Source organism: Elephas maximus, chromosome 2 (genome assembly GCF_024166365.1).
Source record: "Elephas maximus indicus isolate mEleMax1 chromosome 2, mEleMax1 primary haplotype, whole genome shotgun sequence".
Classification (NCBI taxonomy): domain Eukaryota; kingdom Metazoa; phylum Chordata; class Mammalia; order Proboscidea; family Elephantidae; genus Elephas; species Elephas maximus.
The window spans coordinates 76,215,530-76,232,647 of NC_064820.1; the positions used below are offsets into that span (position 1 = coordinate 76,215,530).

General features: G+C 43.0%; 1 protein-coding gene across 3 annotated transcripts in view; it reads right to left on the bottom strand.

The window, feature by feature from the left end:
• Positions 1-2,291: 2,291 nt before the first annotated feature.
• Positions 2,292-17,118, bottom strand: part of ZNF366 (zinc finger protein 366) — an 83,085-nt gene continuing 68,258 nt past the window's right edge. For all 3 annotated transcript variants that reach the window (XM_049865360.1, XM_049865350.1, XM_049865370.1), the window contains 2 exons: positions 8,787-8,961; positions 2,292-3,994 (listed from right to left, as the gene is read on the bottom strand). In XM_049865360.1, coding sequence (XP_049721317.1) covers positions 3,456-3,994; positions 8,787-8,961 — 714 coding nt within the window. In that variant the 3' untranslated portion in view covers positions 2,292-3,455. The remainder of the gene's footprint in view (positions 3,995-8,786; positions 8,962-17,118) is intronic.

Sequence of the window (17,118 nt, forward strand, 5' to 3'; positions counted from 1 at the left end):
GGTTGTTACACACTTGAAGTTTTAGTTTTTAAATAGCCAGCCAGAATTCTGTACAAAATCAACATTTGGTGTAATGTCCAAATACGTGAAGGACTTTAAATGTTAGCTTTGTATATACTTTGTTCCAAAAAAGCAGAAAATCATAATTCAAAACATGATGTTGGTATTTTATTAAATGCCTTTAGGGTTTAATAAATACAGTACGCACATTGAGTTTTCTCACGCACCTACTCATATACAGATATACTGGTTACCCTAGAGGGTTAATGAGAGGTCAGCCTCAGTCTCATAGCCAATGGGGAGTCAGTCATATTTTTAAAAGAGAGAATAAAAGAGGAATTGAAAGGCATCAAGAGGGGTAATCATAGACCTGAATAAAAAGGATAAAAGAAAAATACATCACTTGGCTGGTCAGTCGGTTAGTTCAAAGTGACAGTGGTCAAAAGCCTGGAAAGCATTGGGTAGTGACCCATTTTCAAATTGTCACAATATGATGTATGTCATGCTGTCCTGGCCCTTGAAGTATTGGTAACCTTTGATGGTTTCATCCTTTAATTCTCTGAAGCTGGCTCCGGTGGGCTCTTCTTCAGGTTTGTATGGGTTAATGAGCCCATCAGGCAAGTTTGGCCAACTCATCCCTAGCTCTGCATTCATGCACAGGTCACCCATAAAATTTGTCATCCAAACTGGTATACTTTCTAGGGTTAAGATGACACTGTTGGTAATTATCCTGGACAACAGGTATAAACTAAGTTTGTCTCAGGAAAACCAGGATATTGGTCAAGACTACAAGGTTGTAGTCTTGGTTCTCAGCAGGTCAGTGCAACCATCAGGTTAGATCTAATTAAGTTTCTCACACCCAGAGTCAAGAACTGAAAACAGACCTTGGGATACACTCCATAACACATTTTTATTACTTTCCCTAGACTTTTTTTCCTCCCTCCAAATTAAATTTTACTTGGAACTCTAACATAAAACAGATGAAATATGAGCTGCTCTGAGTGGAGTCAGTGTGGGGGCTGGTTTCTCCTTCTTCCCTCAGCAGCTCTGGAGGGGCCTGACAGGGACCTCTGGCTCCTCAAAACATAACTTGAAAACCACCATCATAGTCTATACTCTCTCCATCTCAACATTAACTGGTTCCTCAAATATTCTCACCTGATTTGTTTTGGTTGGGAAAGACTTGAGCCTGTTACTCTAGATTTTTTTTTTTTTATTCCAGCTAGGTGGGAAAAAGATGTGGTGGTCAGTTTCCGTAAAGATCACAGCCTTGCAAACCCTATGGCATAGTTCTACTCTGTCCTATAGGGTTTCTATGAGTCAGACTTGATTCAATGGCAGTGAGTTTGGTTTTCAGTTTTTTTCAATTCCGGCTAGGCATACCCAGAACAAACTAGAAGTCTGCAGCACTGCAGTTAGGTATGGTATCTATTAGGTCCTCAATACATGGCTGCTGAATGAATGGATGATGAGGACTAGAGGATGGGGAAACACCAGGCCTGCTGGACTGGCATCCAGCAGTCAAGCATGGACAGGTCTTTTAAAAGAATGTACTGGGAACTCAGGGAAGAAAGGGAGCAAAATAGCAAACAGTCCCGAGCACTACAAATAAGAGTTGAAACATCCAGCCAAGAGGCAGTTTTTACATAAACACAGATAGTACCAGAAGGGTCACTGCTTATGGTTGGTCATATCTGTGTAGCGCCATATCAATTCTGCTTTACTCAACATGCTGCCTAAGGAAGGCTCACCTGCTAGGCCCAAACCACCTAGTAAAGTCATCTTCATTCACTAGAATCATGGTTCAAACATTTGGAAAGAAATAGTTACTACAGGTCTACCTTGCATTTTTAAACATATTAAATGACCAGAAACATCACAGGCATCATCTTCTAGTACAAAAAAGCATGTTTCTATACAAAGTACGTGTGTGTGTTTGTGTGTGTGTGAGCTACATGTATGTCTAGTGGTTCTACAGAACCACTTAAAGAACAGGTAAGAAAGCCTAGGCCAGCAGTATGATTATGAGGTCTCCGTTCTCTGTCTTAAAGAGTCTGAAGCCAGGAACAGGAATATTTATAGAGTCCCTGGGAGAGGGTCCTGGAGTCCATAGGAGTGCGTGAGTGGTATCTTAGCCCAATCAGTCTTTCTCAACCCTGGCTGCATCTAAGAATCGCCTGGGACAATTTGGAAAATATCGATGCTGGGGATCCACACCAGACCAATTAAATCAGAACCCCTGGGTTTTTATAAGCCTCTTTTTACAAGCCTCCCCCCACCCGCCCCCCACCAAAAAAAAAAAAACCTCAGTTGCCATCTAGTCAAGTCTGACTTATGGCAGCACCATGTGTGCCAGAGTAGAACTGTGCTCTGCCAGGGTTTTCAGTGGGTAATTATTCAGAAATAGATCACCAGGCCTTTGTTTTAAAGGGCTCCCCAGGTGATTCTAATATGCAGCCAGGATTGCGAACACAGCCCAGTGTTTCACTTATTAGTAATAAGCTGGTGATTATTCTAAAATCCAAAATAAGTCAGAGTTTAGATTTCAGGGGGGACTTCCCTCCCAGCTCCAGCACTGAGGAGAAATCTGCTATTTACTTGGGGACACCTCTTCCTGATGTCATTTTACAGGATGTAAGGCCTTGGTGCAAGGCAGCAACAGTCTCCAGGACAGGGCTCTGCTGGGGCTGCCAGAAAGGAGTAAGGACGGAGGAACCAGAACCCCTGAGCACTTCCGGGTCATTCGAAAGTATGTTTCAAATGCCCCATCTGATGAAGGTAGTTGAAGCAAAACAAGACAGACACAGGCAAAAATCTAAATATTGCTGGTTTTTCCTTAGTCAAAATTGTTCATATTTTCCTGAAATTTTATCTTGTATCTATAGCAACTACTTGAGACCATCCTCCTCTGATAACTCACCCGCCTGTGTCATTTCTGGCACTTTTGATTTTTTAAAAAAGGTTATTTCTATATATACAGCTACTAATGTTTTCATCTATCTGAAAAAATAGCTTTCATGAACTCAACAACTGTCACTAAATAGTTATTTTTAAGGTAACACGTGAAGCACCATATTTTTGCAAGTAGTAAGAAATCTGCCATGTATTGCATATTAGTCAAAGGAAAAGAGAATTCCTAAAAGCACCTCAGAGTCAGCTTACAACTAGATATCTAGATGAATATGTATAGTTTATTATACTGAAGTGATAAGAGATGCATAAAATAACAAATAAAATACCAAAGAAGACCCAGCTTGTGTGTTACAAGTACTGGGGGCCCAGTGAATGACCTGAGAGGCACCTGCATTACCTTGGACTGTCCCTACTCGTTCAGTCTGAGCCATTTGTCAAGATTTACACCATCTGCCAGTCCCCAGCAAATTACAGTTCATGCAGAAAGCTATATTTGAACCGCCTAGTTCTCATTTTCCAAATGTAATTTTAAAACTGTCCACTTAGATGCTTAAAAGCACTGCTTGTTTCTCCATTTTCCTCTCCAGTAATTCTTTTAAGCTCTCATCTCTGTGCTTGAAGTATAAGTAATCAGAAAAAGAGGGGCCCCGCTGGGTGCTCTGAAAAGCCCTGAGGCTTAGGCGCTCATCTGGGAGGGCAGACTCTCTCTCCTGACCGCCCTCTGCACCAAGATTGTCTTTGCTCTTGTCCTCCAGCTCTTCTTTCTGCACTTCTTCCTTCTCCTCCTCACAGGGTTCTCTGAGAGCCCTCGTGGCCTGCTCAGGTTTTCTAGATAGATCCTGGGGCGAGCAGGGCTGCTTGTTCTGGGGGGCAAGGCCAGGGCTGTAGGGCTCCACCTCGTAGCAGTTCTCCTCCTCCTCCTCCTCCTCATGGCAGGAGCTTCCCCTGGCGCTCTCCCCATCAGAAAGAAATGCTGGCCTCTTCTCCCGGGGCTTCTGGGAAAGGTCAAAGGGCTCCTCCTGTTCCAGATTCCTCAGGACACCTGCCGTCTGAGCCAGGGCAAGTCTTCCCCTTCCAAAACCTACAAAACCAAAGGAGGAAAAACGATGAAAATAGGTCACTGGGTAGTTCGTACCCAGGGCCATTTAGTGTGTTTTGCTTTTACATTTTAAAAATAGATAACTCACAGTAAGGATGCAGAGCTGTGGGCATTGTCATAGATGGTGTCTAAATCGGCACAAACCCCATAAGGGGAATTTGGCAATGTGTGCCAAAAGTTTTTTTTTTTAATAAGCATACCTTTGGCTTAGTGATTGCACTTCTGAGAATTTACACTATGAAAATAAGCAGCTGCAAAAATTGCGTGCATAAGGTTGCTCATGGCTGTAGTGTTTATTATAGTGAAACACAGAAATCAACTGATGTACTTATTTAGATACCCAGAAAAAACCCAGTGCCCTTGAGTCGATTTTGGTTAAATAAATTATGGTACAGTCGTACAATGAACTATGTGTAGGTGATATAAATACCTACTAATGATCATAAAAAGGTAGTCTCTTCTTAAGTAAAACACCTGTACTTAAAATGCAGACTCAATTCTACCTACAAATTTTTTTATCTGTCTGTCTATCTATCTATCGATCTATCGATCTGATCTATCTATCTATCTATCTATCATCTGTCTGTCTGTCTACCTACCTACCTACCTAATCTATCTATCATCTACCTACCTATCTACCTAATTATCTCTTTAAAAAAAAACCTGGAAGGGTGTATGCCAAAATATCACAGATAATTAATCTGAGGTCATTTTTATACTTTTATTTTCACTTCTAATGTATTCCTTATTTTACATTAAAAAATATTTTACCATGAGAAAAATAAAGCAATAATAAAGATATTTTAGTCTTGAAAACAAGAGGTTAAACTTGGGGCTCAGAAGGCCACCCCGTGACCAGGGACCCCTATGTGTAGACACAGTAGACAGAGCACAAAGGCCCTGGGTCCAACCACAAGTGCCCTTGGTGTTACAAAGGGTGATACAAGAGGGTCCCACTCTTAGTTTCAGTTTGAAGGCCCTGTATTGTTGTTACCAGGTGCTGTCAAGTCAATTTTGACTCACAGCGACCCCATGTGACAGAGTAGAACTTCTCCATAGGGTTTTCTAGACTATAATCTTTACAGGAACAAATTGCCAGGTCTTTCTGCTGCAGAGTCAATGGATGGGTTCGAACCACCAAACTTTCGGTTAGCAGCTGAGCACTTACCCATAGCACCGTCAGGACTCCTTGAAGGCCCTATAGGGATGGGCTTTTTAGTGGCCAACAGATGTGTGGTAGCATTTCATCGCATCATTTGTTAAGGCCAGTGGTGAGCCAGTGGTCAGACCCTGAGGATGCGGCCCAGAACAGGAGTACTAAAGAGAAGAAATTGGAAGGAAGGGGCCCAAGGGGTGAGGCCAGACTCTGCTTCACCGCAGAAGAATCACGCTTCTAGGTTGGGGGTGAACAAAGGAAGAGTAGGGGGCCCCGATGTCCAACTCTGCCTACTTTATAATATTGTCAGGTAATGAAGCTATCTTTATCTTTAATCTTGTCGGGGCACAGGGACAATCTCTTTAATCTAGGTCACGAATTTTGAGACATTTCAAAAACTAAAGTGAAAGAACGTTAACACTCTTTGTAGATGAAAACATTAAAATTGTTGAAAGTCTGTTAAATGTTTTTTCAAAGTATCTCACTGATACATAGTGATGTTCTTGAATTTTCCAGAAGAATGACAGAGCCGTTAGGTGCCTTTTAAGGTCTGAGCATCAGAGTTGGGTAAATCATGGTGACCAGGTTAGGCTTTCAGATAGAGGTCTGTCCTCATGGCCTCGCATGTCTCCTGTCCCAGCAATTACACAAATTTGCCCTCTTCTGTAAAAATCCAGGATTAGCTTGGGAAGTGGCTCAGGCAACTCGAGACGAAATGAATAATTCAGGTGAAAAATGTTCTCAGGAAAAAAAAAAATTGCTTTTGTTTTCTAACCAGAAAATTTTCACAGCTTTTGCACAAACTCTAGGCCTTGTTTTGTGATGACCATGGTTCACTGGCACCCAGGAGTCACCATGAACTCAATGAGTCATGAAAAATCTGAAAGCTACAATCATTTTGTTTAACGGTATGTGTGCATGTGTGTATCTTATTTATGAAAATATGCCTCTATTTTACTACCTCTTTTGCGAGGTGGATGGAAGCAGCAGCGAACGAAACAAATCACCCCATGTTTTTACCTAGTGTCATGAACACTGGCTCAGATTCAGAAATGCTTGAGTTGGAATCCCAGCTGTGACTCCAGACTTGTTTTTGACCTTGAACAGTTTATATAACATCTCTGGGCCTTGGTCACCTCTTACATAAAATCCAAGTAACACCATCTATTTCATGGAATTGTAGAGAAGAGCAATAATGTCTCCGAAGGGCCTTCCGCTGTGCTTGACACAGTAGTGATCAATAAGCAGGGGCCAACTCACATTATTTTGTGACCTATATGTATAATTGTCTTCTGTCCCCCACACAGAAATATTGAAGTTGTCAAGGATTTAATCTTACTTGGATCCACAATCAGTGCCCATGGAAGCAGTGGTCAAGAAATCAAATGACACCAAGAGACAGAAAGGATCACATAAACCAGAGACTACATCAGCCTGAGACCAGAAGAACTAGATGGTGCCTGACTACAACTGATGACTGCCCTGACAGGAAACACAACAGAGAACCCCTGAGGGAGCAGGAGAGCAGCGGGATGCAGACCCCAAATTCTCATAAAAAGACCAGACTTAATGGTCTGACTGAGACTAGAAGAACCCCAGTGGTCATGATCCCCAGACCTTCTGTTAGCCCAAGAGAGGAACCATTCCCAAAGCCAACTCTTCAGACAGGGACCGGACTAGACTATGGGATAGAAAATGGTACTTGTGAAGAGTGAGCTTCTTGGATCAAGTAGACACACGAGACTATGTTGGCATCTCCTGTCTGGAAGGTAGATGAGAGGTCAGAGGGGGTCAGAGGCTGGCTGAATGGACACGAAAATATAAGGTAGAGGGAAGGAGCATACTGTTTCGTTAGGGGGAGAACAATTAGGAGTATATAGCAAGGTGTATATAAATTTTTGTATAAGAGACTGACTTGATTTGTAAACTTTCACTTAAAGTACAACAAAAATTAAAAGAAAAATCAAATGACATACTGCACTGGGCAAATCTGCTGCAAAAGACCTCTTTAAAGTGTTGAAAAGTGAAGATGTCACTTTGAGGACTAAGGTGCACCTGACCAAAGCCAGGGTATTTTCAATTACCTCATATGCATGCGAAAGGTGGAGAATGAATAAGGAAGACTGAAGAAGAACTGATATCTTTGAATTATGCTGCTGGTGACAAAGAATACTGAAAACGTCATGTCCTGCCAGGAGGACAAACATGTCTGTCTTGGAAGAAGTACAGGCAGAGTGCTCCTTGGAAGCAAGGATGGCGAGACTTTGTCTCAAATACTTTGGACACATCATCAGTAGGGACCAGTCCCTGGAGAAGGACATCATACTTGGTAAGATACAGGATCAGAGAAAAATAGGAAGACTCTCTATGAAACGGACTGACACAGTGGCTGCAATGATGGTCTCAAACATAACAATGATTGTGAGGATCTTGCAGGACTGGGCAGTGTTTCATTCTGTTGTACATAGGGTCGCTGTGAGTAGGAACTGACTCGATGGCACCCAACAACAACAACAACCCACACACGGGTTTCTCTTAGAAGACAAATATGGTTTCATTCCCTACGTAGCTCACTGCCTTGGACAGAGGTGCATTTATTGCCTGTTTATAGAAGGACTGGTTGTGACTAAGGAAAGACTCTGGTGAATTCAAATCTGCAACATCAATTCTTCACTGCTAAGGGTCCTGGGACTGAGAATGTAAAGAAGCTGAAAACTTTTCATTAGTTCAGTTAGGACTCAGTGGGGGAGACATAAGTCCCTACTTTGCATAGAGGCTGGTCAGCCCTAACCATGCAGGAAAAATTGTCCTTGGGTGTATCTAGTTGTGAACACGCAGAGGAGATCTAACCTGCTATAAACACACTTCTGCTTACAGCAGAGCTTGAAGACCTGGTTTTTAGAAAGCAAAGGAAAAATTATGTGCCCTTTAACAGCAGTGCAACAAAGCAGATACTATAAAGCCTTTAGAGTCAGAAAGGTCTGAGTTCAAATTCTGACACTCCCACTTTTCATTTGAGCAACTTTAGGCAACTTAATCTCTTGAGGCCTCAGTTTCCCCATCTGTAAAATAGGGGTAATAGAAGTTCCTATGCCCTTGACTTATGAAGATTGAAGGTGACAAGGTACCTGATGCAGTGTCTAGAACAAAGGAACCAAAAATGGTGCTGACTGTCATCATTATTATGTTCCACTTACTTTCTATATTTTATTTTTACTTACCATCTTCAGATATTGGAGCCCTGGTGGCATAGTAGTTAAGAGCTAAAGCTGCTAACCGAAAGGTCAGCAGTTCAAATCCACTAGCTGCTCCTTGGAAACCCTATGGGGCAGTTCTACTCTGTCCTATAGCGTTGCTATGAGTCGGAATTGACTCAATGGCAACGAGTATGGCTCTTTTGGCTTATCTTCAGACATTAGCATTATTTTTTTTTAAAAGTAACATGATAAGCCTACTCTCGCTTCTCGGCTTTGGTCTTAAAAATCAGTCTCCTTTCTGACAGGAAGGTATCTCCCCAAGCAACGCCTCTCCCACCCCCCCCCCCAAAAAAAAAAACTCAGCCCCCATTTGCTCTCCCACTGGGCTCTACAGCCTGGTGGCTTCTGGAAGAGTGCTCACCTTGTGAGTGAAGGCCTCGCTCCATGACGCCATGCTTGACTTTCATGTGGCGCGTCAGGTTCCCCTTCAGGGTGAATTTGCTCGGGCAATAGAGGCACTTGAAGGGCTTGCTGTCAGAGTGTAGATGCATGTGGCCCATGAGGTTGTGCATCCGGTTGAATTCCTTCCCACATAGCTGTCAGAGGCAGTGATGAGGAGAATACAGGTCATTCGAGAGTAGGGGACCCTGCCGAGGTGAACCCACATCCAGGCCTGCGTGAGGATAAATGGGCTGATTCACACTGCTTCTACTTTGTTTTGGATCTTGGTGTTTGTTATGGATTGAATTGTGTCCTCCAAAAAGTTATGTTGAAATCCTAATCCCTGTACCTGTCAATGTGACCTTGTTTGGAAATAGGATCTTTCTTTGAAGAGGTTATCACTTAAGGTAACAAGCTACACATGCTGGTGTAGACTGGGCCCTAATCTCTTCTGAGTGGTGTTTTTTAAAAGGGGAGGACAGACAGACAGATAGGGTCACACAGGAGAAAGACTTGCCTTGTAAAGATGCATCTAAAAGCCAAGGAATGCCAAGGAACACCCGGGGCTACCAGAAATTGGAAGGGACAGGGAAGGACCTTCCACTAGAGTGACAGATAGAGCATGGCCCTGCCCACGTCCTGAATTTGGACACCTAGCCTCTGGAACTGTGAGACAATAAATTTCTGTTAAGGCCACCCACTTTGCAATATTTTGTGACAGCCACCCTAGGCAATTTAGACAGTATTCTAAACTGCTTCCAAGGCAAATGTCCCCACAGAAGTCAGAGAGGAGCTGGACTCTGCTCAGTCTCAGAGGCGGAGCAGGTAGGGAGGAATACATGAGACTCATGTTCCTAGAGTACGGGGATTTTTTAAACCCAAGGTAAAAATCTTAAAGCCTTTAAAGTGTCTTCTGAATGCCACTTTTGGAAAAGGAAAAAAGATGATTTGAAAAGCAATTCCTCAAAGTGTACATCATTTTAAGTAATATTCAGTCAGCCGATATTAAGGATTTGATTACTTAATATTTGTGAAGGATTTACAATATGGAAAGCATAATACTAAGTCCATACATAGAGACTCATTTAATTCTTACTATGAGATAGATGCTGTCATCACCCCCATTTTACAGAAGGTAAACTGAAGGATTGAGTCACTTGGTCAAGGTATACAGATAGTGGGTGCTGCAGTGGGAATAAGGAACTCAGGCTATTGGACATCAGAGGTCACCTCTCCATACTGTGTCCCTCAAATATGTCTTCTGTTAGACTACATCAGGTAATGCTTCTCTCATTTCTAAATTGCTGTTTATTGGGATGAATGTCAAGGTTAAAAGGAACAAGGGGACATCTAGGGGAGGAGTGTATATTTTCTCAGGGTAGAGATTTGAAATACTGAAAATACAAAGGTATTTTCTGGTATACAAAAAAGTAAATTGCTTTATTTATTTCTTTTTCATCATTTCTCTCTATCTCCATCAAAATTCAAGTACATGATGGACCACAACGGTGGTTCTCAACTTCTTTCGGAAGATTACAACCCTTGTTTCCAAAGGCAATTTATGCAGATGATGAATGTATAAAACAGAAGCAGCTGCTCTGGGGTGTTTTTCTTCCTTTTGTTGTCTCCAAGCCTGACAACCAACCAACCCACTGCTGTCGAGTCGATTCGACTCATAGCGACCCTATAGGACAGGGTAGAACTGCCCCATAGAGTTTCCAAGGAGCACCTGGCGGATTCGAACTGCTGACCCTTTGGTTTGTAGCCATAGCACTTAACCACTACGCCACCATGGTTTCTCTCCAAGCCTTAGTAGAGTAAAATTTGGAAACCTCAGCCCCTGCTTGGTTGTGATGTAAGGAATGCAACAATGGATTTGGGTTTGTGCTTTGACCTGAGTGTTCAAGGAGGAAACAACCTCCTTCCTTTCCCTCCCTCAGAGGCCAGTGCAGTGGTGCAGTGATATATAGTGAGAGATGCCACGATGCAACAGCTCTTGGGGTATACCGTCCCCTCAGGCTCTCACCAGTTTTCCTTTTTCACTGGGACGTATTTTCAAGGCCAGTGTTGGATGTATCGGATTGAATTTTTATTAACGAAAGCAACATTTTCTTCAGGTGACTATGGTGGTGAGATTTGAGCTGGCCTTTGAAGAATGAGTAGACTTAATAAGTGAAAACCTTGGGGATTAGCCTAAAAGAGTGCTGGGTGGTAAGAGGAAGCAAGTCTGGGATTACAAATTTATCACAGATAAGCCATGTACAGAAAATGAATAGTTAGTTCTGTATTTTTTAATGATTCATATTTGGGGATTTTAAGAACTTTTTGCTTCCTTACTAAAAAAAAAATGAATTTGGTGTATAGAAATAGGATGTCCCAAGCTCAGTATTCAGAGACCTGAAATGGTTTCATTCATTTGAAAATGGTGACCCAAGAGGAGGAAAGGATAAGAAAGCTGGTCTCATTTCTACTTCCTCAGGAGAAGTCCTACGTATGGATACTTGCTTTCTTTTAGAGATCATTTATTAAGATACATCAACCTGTGGCTCAAAGTTCTGGTAGAGTTACATTTATTAGCTTAGTTTTTACCCAGTTCTCCATCAAGTCTAAGGAAAAAAGCTTTGAATTTGGGATTCTACTTAGGTATTTTCAGTTGCGGGTCATTTTAGAAAATGTATATCGTTGTTGATGGGATGGTTCCTGATGATTTGGAGTGAACTCGTTGGAATGCCTGAGTATGACCTTTGGTCAGTGTTCATTCCAGATATGCTCTCACTCAGTAGACTGTAACATCCATGAAGGCTCTTCCTGCCTTTTTTTATTTTAACATTTATTATGGTGAAATGCATATAACAAAAGATTTGCCATTTTGACCATTTTTACATGTTACTATTCAGAGACACTAAGTACATTCACCATGTTGTGCAACCTTTACCATTATCCTTTTCCAATTTTTTCATCACTCTTAACAGAAACACAGCACCCCTTTTCCCATCCCACTTGCCCTTGGTAACTACTAATAAACTTTGGTCTCTATGCATTTGCCTATTCTAGATATTTCATGTACGTGGGATCATATAATATTTGTCCTTCTGTGTCTAACTTACTTCACTCAGCCTAATGTTTTCAAGGTTCATTCATGTCATAACATGTATCAGAACTTCACTTCTCTTCATTTTGCCTGTTGTTTTATTGTATTTTCTGCCCAGTACCAACCTTGATACATGGGAGGCCCTCAGTAATTAAGTGTTGCCTTAGGGAAGGCTTGGGGCACATTCCAGCAGAAGACCTGATACAAGCAAAAGCCACAGGTGGTTAAGCATGTAGGGGGAGAGAAGCTGGAGGCTGAAAGGTCAACTAACTTATTGCACTAGTCCAGGCATTCATGGGAGTCTCACAGTCCTATAGACTAGAAAGAGAACTGAAAGAAAAGGATGGGCATCTTTTGCACTTGGCTTCCATGAGTGGAGAGGTTCCTCTTGTATAATGTTACCTGTGGCTACTGAGATATTAGAAGCTGGAGTGGTCTAAAGGGTTTAGCCTAACTTGAACAATGTGTAGTGTGCCCTTTGTTTAGATTGGACACAAGGATAAATTCTCTTCGTTAAATATTTTTAGGCAGGTCAACCAACCTCAAACTACAGGCGAGGTTAACTATCACTGCTGTAACAATCAACTGCTTGTTGCTGCCATAGCTGTGGGGACATTGGGGTCAGTGCAGATCCTTCAATTCACCTGCCCCAACCAAGCTCCTACCCCCCACTCAACACACACTGGTGTGCACACATCATAATGGCTACTGTTGGGCGTTTTTTGGAATCTTGTCAAGCACAGACAACCTACCTTTTAAGATCCTTTGCTGTAGTCTAGGGAGTATTCTTCTATTCTAAAGTTTTTCTGGTTCAATTCATTCAGTACTGGACTTTCCAGGACATTTTAGTGGTACATGGGAATATTAAGACATTAAAATATTGCCCCCTGAAGTCAGGGCGTATGGTTCCAGGGAAGGTTTACTACGGGACATGACTTGAGGGTGGCCAGCTATGATTATCTGATATGTGACTGGTAAAAGAGACTGTTATTTTTTTGTGGTGTTGGTAAAATTCAATTTTTATATGACGGAGTTATCCTTCATGGTTTATGGTAGCCTCTGAGCCAGCCAGTTGCTAGCTTTCCCAGGCTAAGTGGAGGTATGTCAACTCTAAAAGGTGTCTGAAGCAGAGAAAGGTGTCCCAGGCTGTCTCCAATATAAAGCCTACTACCTTCCCTTTCTTTGCAGCCAACCTTAGTATCCAACACAGGGCTATGCACTTGGTAACAATGAATACCTAAGTATTTGGATGGGTGAATAAATGAACAATTCAGGAAAATATCACTACCCTATGCAAAAATTCCAAAAAGTGGGCATCTCTACTTATCTTCCTTTCCCCCACTAAACCTGTGTATACTAGTCTGAAAACAAAGTCCTTAGTGGTAGAAGGTTAAAGCCAGTTAACTAAGGACCTGAGGTACTTGGGTACTATTCATATCTCCTTGATGGGTACCCCCTTACCTTCTTCCTTTTCTTAGCCTCTGAACCTTCCACAAATTCCACTGGTTCTTCTCCAGAACACCCTGTCCTCTTCATCTTTCTCAGAAGATTGTCCTCACGTGACAATATACAAATGTATGGAGGTATTTTATGATGTTGAAAATCAGAAAGAGACTGCTCAGTCACAGTTAACCAGGGTCAAAAAAAAAAAGGGGCCAGTTAGTGATGGAGTCATTTAATGATGGTGCCTTTGGGTAGGGATTGAGAAGTAGGCTCCAAATAGAATCATTATAGTAGGGGAGGTAATTAGGCTAGAAAAAAGAATAGTGGGGAAGGGACATCAAAGCACTAATTTCTTCTCCTGGGAAAAGCAGCTATCTAAATCAAACCCTCCCCTGCCAAAAAAAAAAAAAAAAAACTCACTGCCGTCCAGTGGATTCTGACTCATAGGGATCCTACACGACAGAGTAGAACTGCCCCATAGGGGTTCCAAGGCTGTAATCTTTATAGAAGCAGAGTGACACATCTTTCTGCTTTGGGGCAGCTGGTGGGCTCCAACCGCTGGCCTTTCAATTTGCAGCCAAGTGCATGCACCGCATCATCAGGGCTCCTTCATTTAAAGCAAGGCCCCCTTTATTCATGAGGTATGCACCTAAGAGTTTGCCCAAGTCAGGACCTGCCAAGGTCTGAAGAGATATTAAAAAGTTGAGGGGAGGGGGAAGGAGGGAGGAGGGCAGGAAGCTGCCTGAGAAGTTGAGGACTCTGATTTCATCTTGTGGGTGGTCATCTCAGCTGGGCCACTCCCTGGTTGAACCCTCAGTTGTCTTAATGAGCAGCATTAATCAGCCTCTGGTATTAAATCTCAGCTTCCCCACCTGTATCAGTTTTTAAGTGAACATCAAAATGCAACACAAATTTGGAACAAATGGTTGAACTGTTCTTTAAAAATGGGTTGCACAGATTGTTACTGTTTGAGGTGGCAGAGAACAGAGGTGAAGGTGAGGGCCCAGAGGGTTGCTAAGCTTCCATTTTCTGTAAAATGTCAATAATAACCCTACTTCCTAGGAAGGGTATTGTGAGGAACAAATGAGATAATTCATGTAAAGGGCTCAGCAAATTGTAAGAGCTCAATATTGGCTCTTATAACTATCATTGTCACCTACATAGTAGAATCTTCTACATTCCAGAAATAGAAAGGTCTTTGAAGATAAGATAGCAATCTTTTTAAACCAAATTATTTGGAGGGACTAATAAAGGAAGGACCAAGTGAAGAATCCTTGGAGTAAGTACCTACTAGGTGATTTGTGGAAACCCTGGTGGCGTAGTGGTTAAATGCTACAGCTGCTAACCAAAGGGTCAGCAGTTTGAATCCACCAGGTGCTCCTTGGAAACTCTACGGGGCAGTTCTACTCTGTCCTATAGGGTTGCTATGAATTGGAATCGACTCGAGGGCGCTGGGTTTGGTTTTTGTTGGTTAAGTGATTTGTGACATAATAGAAATGCAAGCAATTATGCTGGATTCAGCTCCAGGAAATGTGGCTGGGAACGGAAGATTCATTCATATTATGGGTTTTGAGGGAGCCCACTCTTTGGCTCCTCAGCCCTCATTCTCCCCGTCAAACAGCCAATAGTTGCCCTGTCCACTCTAGGCCTCCTCATTCCCTCATCTCCACAGGAACTCCAAATTCTGGTCTACGGGCACCTTTTCCCTCCCCAGTCCAGGGCCCAGAGGCACCTCAGGCAACTTCCCACAAGTCCTAGCGAGATGACATTGTCTGTTGTGTGCAGACACAAGGTGATGGCCCGTGTATAGCCTCTTGGCTGGGGCCAGAGGACAACAATGCCAAGAACAGGCATGCTACCTCGCTCAACCAGCCTGGTCTAAGCTTCAGGACAGAGATGCACCAGGAAACCTGTGTTTTCCTATTCTGAGAGGAAAGGTCAAAGGGTGTCAGCCTGCAGCCAAGGAGAAAGGCCTCTGCAAAAGGGCCCTTCCCTTACATTCTTCTCTCTCTCTCTTTTAATAAGAAGGGTGTTCCTTTCCTCAAAGGGAGAGAGAGGGAGGGAGGGAGAGAGAGACTGTAAACTTTCCAAAAGGACCGTGAGAAAACAGGAAGCTTTGAAAAGTACAAGAGAAAGCAAGATGAAATCTATTTGCAGGCGGGCCCCAGGGGACATGTGAGGCATTGTTAAGCAGGCAGTTCATGCAGCTATATCCTTCCTTCTGCTAAGGAGGGGTTTGCTGCCAAAGGGCTTCTATCTGGTCACTGCCTTAACCCCCTCTATGCCAGCTTGAAAGCCCTGACCCCTAGCAGCAGGCCTCTAAACACCCCCATCTGTTTTCTCCCCTTACGGAGCATCAAAGAGATTAAAGGAGAACTGGAGCCAGTTTGGCTGTGGCGGTAGGGGTACCCTTTGCAGGGAGACCTTCTCCCTCTTCTAACCGCTCTGCCCTTAGACCTTCAAACCTCTGCATCACACGAGGCTGCAGATGACCTGATGATTCATAATTTAGGCAGCTCCCGGCTTCACCCATCTCAAAGGAGAACTTGTCCCGGAAATTCTGGATGGCTGCTTTTCCTGGACAGGTTTCCCAAAGACAGCAGCTGGTTCTTTGCTATTATAGAGTGAGGCTGCCACAAGGATAGTAACCAAATCAACCCCTGCGTGCTTACGCAGAATCTGGGAAGCATATTTCTGAAACATGGCTTAAGTCTACAGGCACAGGCCTCTGGAAAAACTCCAGCTGGCTCCAAGAAATAAGGAGCCCAGAAATCAAGCCAATAGCAAATGGGCCTGGAGGGGCAGTAATTTTTTTACAAGAAAAAAAAAAAAAGAAGAAACAAAATTGAAACCTTTCCTCTCCTCCAATTTTCCATCCTATTGTTACTGCCTAATCCCACAGCGAGTTAACCTTTCTGCTTGCTATGGACAGCTGTTTCCACTGAGCTTGGGGCTGGAGAGAACCAATTCATATTGCAACAGGAGGAGGGGTTTTTTGTCAGGAAGAAACTGAGGTTTTTCTTAAGAAAAATTGGAGACAGTTAACTCTTTGAATGTGGCTGGAGCAAGGCCTACCTCTTTCTTCCAGCTATATTAATCATGTGAAGTCAGTAACTCTTCCCTGTTACCGCTATAAAGCTGGGGTTTCGTTGTCTGGGCTTGTTCTTCAACATCTCTCTGCTACCAGCCAGCCATTTATCTCTGATGGCTATGAACTACGTAACCCAAACCAGTGTCATCCAGTTGATTCCAACTCATGCTGACCCCATGTGTGTCAGAGTAGAACTGTGGTCTATAAGGCTTTTAATGGCTGATTTTTCAGAAGTAGATCACCAGGTCTTTCTTTTAAGACACCTCTGGGTAGACTCGAACCTCCAACCTTTTGGTTAGCAGTGGAATGCATGAACTGTTTGAACTACTCAGGGACTCCATGAATTACATGACAGTGAGCAAATGGTTCTCCCTTCCTCTTCCAACTCCCAAACTCCCCGCCATCTCCACCCAGGGCCAGATTTCCAAGAAACAACACAACATGGATGGGATGCAACATACAAGGGACCATCTTTAGATGGCCCATCCCATAGTGGGATTTGGAGATAATTTACCAACACAAACAGCCTCATGACATAACCTCTAAACTCAGTCAGGCTCTGAACGTCTGCTGAAACAAAGAAGGGTGATGGTGCAAAGAGGACAGCAAGCAGGGTGACACTTTGCAGGGAGATGGAGTTGGGAAGAACCTGGCAGTATGCTTCTGGCACTTTCCAGGAAACAGAAG